The following is a 6,743-nucleotide window of genomic DNA, read 5'->3' as shown; positions in this document are numbered from 1 at the left end:
TGTCTCGGCAGCGCTCGGTGCCTGCAGTGCCGGGAGGAGGCTGCGGGCGCCGCTGTTGACCGAGGAGGAGCGAGAGGAAGGCCGGAGCGCTGCAGGCAGCCCCGCCCGCTGCGGCCCGGCTCGCTCGCTCGCTCGCTGGCTGGCTCGGCGGCCGGGCGGTCTGCGAGCGTCCCCGCGGTGCGGAGCCGTGCTGCAGCGAGGCGGAGGGGCCGGCGGCAGCGGCCGGGGCCGGCGACAGCGAGCGGCAGCCGGAGCCGGAGCCGAAGCCAGAGTGGGAAGAAGGAGCCGAAACCGGAACCGTGAACGTGAGCCGGAGCCAGAGCCAGAAGCGCATCGGCGGGCGGCGGCGGGTCGGTGGCGGCGGTGGTGCGGGACCGGCGGGGCCGCGGCGGAGATGTGCGCGGCGGGGAGGCGCCGGGGCCGGCGGGAGCGAGCCCTGCTGTGGTGCGTGCTGGTGGCGGCGTGGGAGGCGGCGTGGGGGCAGCTGCGCTACTCGGTTCCCGAGGAGATGCCCAAGGGCTCGTTCGTGGGCGACGTGGCCAAGGACCTGGGGCTGGAGCTGCCGGCGCTCCGCGACCGCGGCCTCCGCGTTGTCTCCGCAGCGAGGACGCAGTATTTCTCCCTGCACGGGAAGACGGGACATTTGGTGACGGCGGAGAGGATCGACAGAGAGCAGCTGTGCCGGCTGGTGGAGAAATGCGTGCTGCGATGTGAGGTGATAGTGGAGGGGCAAATGCAGGTTTACGGCATCGAAGTGGAGATCACGGACATTAACGACAACGCACCCGGCTTTCAAGAGGCAGAAACGGAACTGAGAATGAGCGAGACGACATCGCCGGGGTCGCGGTTTCCCCTGCGGGACGCGCACGACCCGGACTCGGGAGCGAATTCCCTGCAGCGCTACGAGCTGAGCGGCGACGAGCACTTCTCGCTGGCCGTGCAGGCGGGCCCCGGCGGGGACCAGCGTCCCGAGCTGGTGCTGGCGAAGGCGCTGGACCGCGAGGAGGCGGCGTTTCACGAGCTGGTGCTGAGGGCGAGCGACGGCGGCGACCCGGCGCGGACGGGCACGGCGCGCATCCGCGTGGCGGTGCTGGACGCCAACGACAACGCGCCCGTGTTCGGCCAGGCGGAGTACACGGTGCGTGTGCCGGAGGACGTGCCCGTGGGCTCCACCCTCCTCACCGTCACGGCCACCGACGCCGACGAGGGGATGAACGGGCACGTGAAATACTCCCTGAAGAAAGCGACGGAATTTGCATCGAAGATTTTCTATCTGGACGCCGAGACGGGAGCGATCACGCTGGTGCAGAACCTGGACTTCGAGGAAGGCGGCTCCTACGAACTGGAGGTGGAGGCACATGATGGTGGAGGCCTTTTCGACACAGCGAAAGTGGCGATCACGGTGACAGACGTGAACGACAACGCGCCCGAGATTTCGGTGCGGTCGGCGTTGAGCGAGATCTCCGAGGACGCCCCGTCGGGGACGGTGGTGGCCCTGCTGCACGTGCAGGACCGCGACTCGGGGGCGAACGGCGAGGTGCGGTGCAGCATCGCAGAGCGGCTGCCGTTCCGTCTGGAGAGGTCGTTCGAGGACTACTACCGCGTGGTGACGTCGAGGGAGCTGGACCGGGAGGAGGTGGCGGAGTACAACGTGACGGTGCGGGCGGCCGACGGCGGGTCGCCGGCGCTGCGGAGCAGCGCGGTGCTGGCGCTGCGGGTGCTGGACGTGAACGACAACGCGCCGGTGTTCGCGGAGGCGCGCTACAGCGCCCGGCTGCCCGAGAACAACGCGGCGGGCGCGCTGGTGCTGACGGTGCGGGCGGCGGACGCGGACTGGGGGCAGAACGCGCGCGTGCGGTACCGGCTGTCGGAGGGGCGGGTGCGGGGCGCGCCGCTGTCGTCCTACGTGTCGGTGCAGGCGGAGACGGGCGCGCTGTACGCGCTGCGCTCCTTCGACTACGAGGAGGTGCGCGAGGTGGGGCTGTGGGTGCGGGCGGAGGACGGCGGCGCGCCGGCGCTGAGCAGCAACGTGTCGGTGCGGCTCGTGATCGTGGACGAGAACGACAACGCGCCGCAGGTGCTGTACCCGCCGCCGGCGCCGGGACCGGGCGCGGGGGCGGGCGCGGGTGCGGGCGCGGGCTGGGCGGGCGTGGAGCTGGCGCCGCGCTCGGCGGAGCCCGGGGCGCTGGTGGCCAAGGTGGTGGCGGTGGACGCGGACGCGGGGCAGAACGCGTGGCTGTCGTACGAGCTGGCCAAGGCGACGGAGCCGGGGCTGTTCCGCGTGGGGCTGCACAGCGGCGAGGTGCGCACGGCGCGCTTCCCGCTGGCCCGCGACGCGGCGCGGCAGAGCCTGGTGGTGGTGGTGAAGGACCACGGGCGGCCGGCGCTGTCGGCCACGGCCACGCTGACGGTGGTGCTGGCCGAGAGCGTGGCCGAGCTGCTGTCGGAGCTGGGCAGCGCGGCGGCGGCGCCGGGCGAGCCGGCCGGCAGCCTGACGCGGTGGCTGGTGGTGGCCGTGGCGGCCGTGTCCTGCCTCTTCCTCGCCTTCCTGCTGCTGCTGCTGGCGCTGCGCCTGCGGCGCTGGCGCCGCTCGCAGCTGCTGGCGGCGGGCAGCGGCGCCTTGCGCGGCGTGCCGGCCTCGCACTTCGTGGGCATCGACGGCGTCCGCGCCTTCCTGCGCTCCTACTCGCACGAGGTGTCGCTCACCGCCGACTCGCGCAAGAGCCAGCTCCGCTTGTCGGGCGGCAGCTGCTGCGACACCCTCCCGGCCCGGCCGCCGCCCGACGAGCCCGCGCCGCTGCTCGGCGAGGACCCCGCCGCTGCCCCGGTGAGTTCCTGTGCCCGCACTTCGCGGCTCCGCGACGCTTCGCTCTGCTGCTGCTGCTCGGGCCTGGCCGCGCCGCGTCCCGGCCGCTGCCGAGGGGGGTTTCGCTCCCAGGCAGGCAGCGCTTCCCGCGGCAACGCGCCGGCTGCTGCTGCCTCTGGCTGGCGGGAGGGGAGCGTGGGACCGGGGCTCAGCGCTACAGCTGCTGCCGGCGGCGGCACAAGGGCCGACTCTGCGGTCCCGCCAGGTCAGGTGCTTCCCCACAGCCCGTGCGCTGGAGCGGGGGGAGATGCTCTTCCGACGGAACCCTCGTGCCCCCACATGTAACTTGGCTGCTCAGCGTTTCTGCTCTTCTCAGCCTCGCTGCTTCTCCATGACGAGCAACGAAATGTCTTTGCGCTTTCACCTTTGTGCAGCGGGCGGAGGAATGGGCTGGGCAACAACTGGTCCCTTGACGATGTCTGTCTGCCTGTTAGGAAGCTGAAAGAGAATAGGGAAAGTTGTGACTCTTTGAGAAAGTCTCTGGGTGCCTGCTGAAGATGGGCTTTGCTGATTGCCCGTCTTTCAAGGCTTATTTACTTGAAACGGAGCTGTATGTGCCTTGGCTTGAACATACAGGCTATGGCCAGAGCCGTAGGAGAGAGTCAAGGGGCAGTGGGAGATGTAAGGAGGGGGATAGTGCCCCTGTGCAGATGTTCCTGATCCTGTGGGCCACTTCTTTTATAGTTTTAGGCCCTTGACGTTTCCTCCTAAAACACCAGTGAGCCCAGGAATGTGTCTTCCTTCTTGTACAGAGATGTCAAGATATCTATGTGGAGTGCGTGGTGTGATGGTGGTGAATGTTGAAAAGTTTTGGGCAACTGTCCCTGTGATGTGATGTGTTTGCAAATTATCTGGTCAAAGAACACCATGCAAGTTGTGATGGGTTGGAGAGGAGAGTGCTGGGAGCTGTGTGTGAGGGGCTGTTGAAGGATCGAAGACAGATGGTTTAGTCTATTCCCTGTTCAGTGCCCAGCTCCAGTGGCATGCAATGAGAATTTCTTCTTGTCAAAGAACTTTGTCCTGAGCCCTTTTATTCCATCTGCATTGGGTGTCCTGGGAAGTCTCTGCTTTGTGTTTGCAATTCTTTGTTGTCAATTCGTAACTAACACCTTCATTATGTACTTATCAGCCTTGTGATCTTGGGGGGTTTGAGGAGAGTCTCGGGGCTGCTGAGTGTGAGGAGGAAGTGGTGGAGACAAGGCATGGGTTTTGGTAATTCCCAGGTTTGTTGCTGGAAAACATAAAGTGAGTCTGAAAGTGTCATATTTTTGGATATCACACTACTGAGTCTCCAAGTGGCTAAGACGTGGGTTCAGCCATTTTCTTTCCTGTTGTATGATATTTTTTGTGAATGACAGGTATTGAGCACAGACGTACACTTTACGTTAAGGTCTGGGAATCACGTATTTTCCAAGTTGCCCATGTGCTGAAGAAGGATGATGGTGTCTTTGAGTGACACTTTGATGAGTGAATCTTTATTGGAGCTGCGTATTGCTTATGCACTGGAGAACATTTGCCATTTCTTTGACTTAGTGTGATGAGCAGAGAAATCTCTTTGCATGTGTCCATGTTGTGATTGTTATTCTTGTGTAAGGAGAACTGTGTGTGCAACGACTCCTTCAGTGGTGTCTGTCTGCAAAGGCAGCTTTCCTGTTGTGTGATGTTTGGGCAGGGTGAGAAATTTGTGTGTGTCCAGAGACAGGGCAGTTGAAAAAGTTTACTGTGGTACAATATAAGATGTCTAAAAGATGTAAAGATGGTGTAAAAGTTCCATTTGTCCTAGTTCTTAGATGAAGCCCACAGTTGTCCTTCTCTGCATTTTTCCCTTTTCCAGTTGTCTGAAGAAGATACATTGAGCACTGCTGGCTCTCGTCTTTGGTGTGAGCTCCTGTGTGAGTGTCCTGTGGGCTTTTTACCTACTAGATACCTTTCCTGTGTACCTACTAGAGCTGACATCTTCTGAAATGTCCAGCTCTGATTCCTTCACTTCTGCAGGTTTCCCATTCTTGCCATGTTTGTTGTCCAGGTCTAAAGCTGGGCCTCATTGTGCCTCGTCATGCCCCAAAAACATTAAAAGATCTCTTATAACTGTTGGGCTGGGGGAGCAGTTTCCACCCCTCCTGGAAGGTGTTCAGCTGCCAAGGCAAAGACTTTGACAGAGCTCAGTTTCCCTCAGGTGTCACTGAATGAAATGCTCTGTTGCCTGTGGCCGCCATATGGCCACGAGTTGGATATTGTGCGTGGTGCAAGCAAAGGCTGTGACTGCAGAGTGAGGAGGGTGAGGGGCTGGCTTTGGACTAGGAAAACAGGTGGGTCAATGTGGTTTTGGGTGGGCCCTGGTTTGGTTTCATGGCTGGTGCCAAGGCCTGTGCCACTGATGTTGTGATCCTGGTTTCCCTGTCCTGAAAGGCAATTCCAGTCCTCCGGTCATAAAGTGTTTGTGCAGTAACTGTGCCTGTAGAACGATGATGTGTGTGTAGAAAGGTTTATAATTCCTGTGTGAAAGCTCCTTGTAAGTTTGCAATGTAGTGTTTCTTCATGGTTGTACTTAGACTTTCTTTCAGGCCTTTGTTTCCTGGAAGGTCATGGTACATTTTCCCCATTTCTGGAGAGTTCTTTATGCTTTTGAAAACGTGAGTGTGGTTTTTGCAGCAAATACTTACTTCAGCCAGCTAAGACAGAATTTTATTTGTGAGGAAAAGGAAGCAGAAGCTGAAAGAGAATGTGTTGTAATTTCTCAGGAGATGTAGCTTGAGAAGGAGGCCCATGAGAAGGTGTTTCCACTTACGGCTTCATATCTGTGGGAGATGAGCAGACCACAACAGATTAGAAATATTGCCAAGAGCTGACGAGTATTTCTTAAACTGAACCCCCCTGCTGTGTAGTCCAGAGTAAGGCTTTAGGGCAGCACTTGCAGCTTGAGATCTCAGGGACTTCCAAGTTCTCTCCAGGATGAATTCCCACGCCTGCAGTGAAGACTGAGACATCTTACCGGTGAGTTCCTCTGAATCCACTTTCTCTTTGAATGCTTACTTGCCTTGCTGGTCTGATTTGTGGGTTTGTTTTCCTTTACCTGGTCTCCTCTGTATGTACGTTTATCTGTAACAATCAGCACAGCTTTGTTCAGCCATGTGTGGTGTGTTAGTGCCTCTTGCTGATGCTCGAGCGGGTGTGCAAGGCAGGAGATGTGGGGGAATGTTTGTGTTCTGTTCTTGTCGGTGGGGAATAGAGGTGAACATGACCTTAGCAGGAGTCGCATCTCTGTGGAACAGTGTGTGTGATAAAAGGGGTGGAGGAGGTTCCCCTTAAGTCATTAATTTGATGACTGTTTAGCTGTTGGATGACTGCTTCTCTTTCATTTTGGGCATTTATCATTCATGTGGTTTAGAATTCTTTTTTTTCTCCTGAGAGTGGTGGTGAGGACTCCGATGTACCTCAGTTCTTGGTGCAATCGTGGTGCATTCTCCTCTCATGATCTGTTTTTGCCAATTCTGAGAATTAAGGCGACCAACACCAAAGGGGATTGCATCAATCAAACAGTGAAACTTTATTGTGTTGCTCATGAAGTGGCATGTGATAGTTAGAGATGGGTGAAAGAAAGGGGAAAAGTAAAGTTAGGTTTACAAAGATGAGAAGGGGAGGTTATAGCTACCAATGCTGATCTCAAGACGTCCTAACAGTCCAGTGTCCAGCCAGTGCTCTGTCGTCAGTCGTTGTGATTCTTGGTGTGGAAGCTTCAAATTTTCATTACCAAGAAGTCATCTTTTATGCTTAGTAACAACGGCCGAGGACGCGCCGGTGGGCACGGTGGTGGCCCTCCTGAACGTGATCGACTGGGACGCCGGGGAGAACGGTCAGGTGTCGTGCGAGCTGTCGG

At 58.9% G+C, this 6,743-nt stretch overlaps 1 protein-coding gene across 1 annotated transcript; it reads left to right on the top strand.

The window, feature by feature from the left end:
* Window positions 1-5,616, top strand: LOC141929181 (protocadherin gamma-A10-like). Its single transcript, XM_074838361.1, has 7 exons — window positions 1-3,071; window positions 3,183-3,283; window positions 3,394-3,530; window positions 3,996-4,089; window positions 4,461-4,539; window positions 4,790-4,861; window positions 5,519-5,616. Exons 1-7 carry the CDS (start codon window positions 395-397, stop codon window positions 5,614-5,616), a joined length of 3,258 nt encoding a protein of 1,085 aa, XP_074694462.1. The 5' UTR covers window positions 1-394.
* The last annotated feature ends 1,127 nt before the right edge of the window (window positions 5,617-6,743 follow it).

This window comes from Strix aluco, chromosome 13 (assembly GCF_031877795.1).
Source record: "Strix aluco isolate bStrAlu1 chromosome 13, bStrAlu1.hap1, whole genome shotgun sequence".
NCBI classification, from domain to species: domain Eukaryota; kingdom Metazoa; phylum Chordata; class Aves; order Strigiformes; family Strigidae; genus Strix; species Strix aluco.
This window is presented reverse-complemented; position numbering and strand designations above follow the sequence as displayed.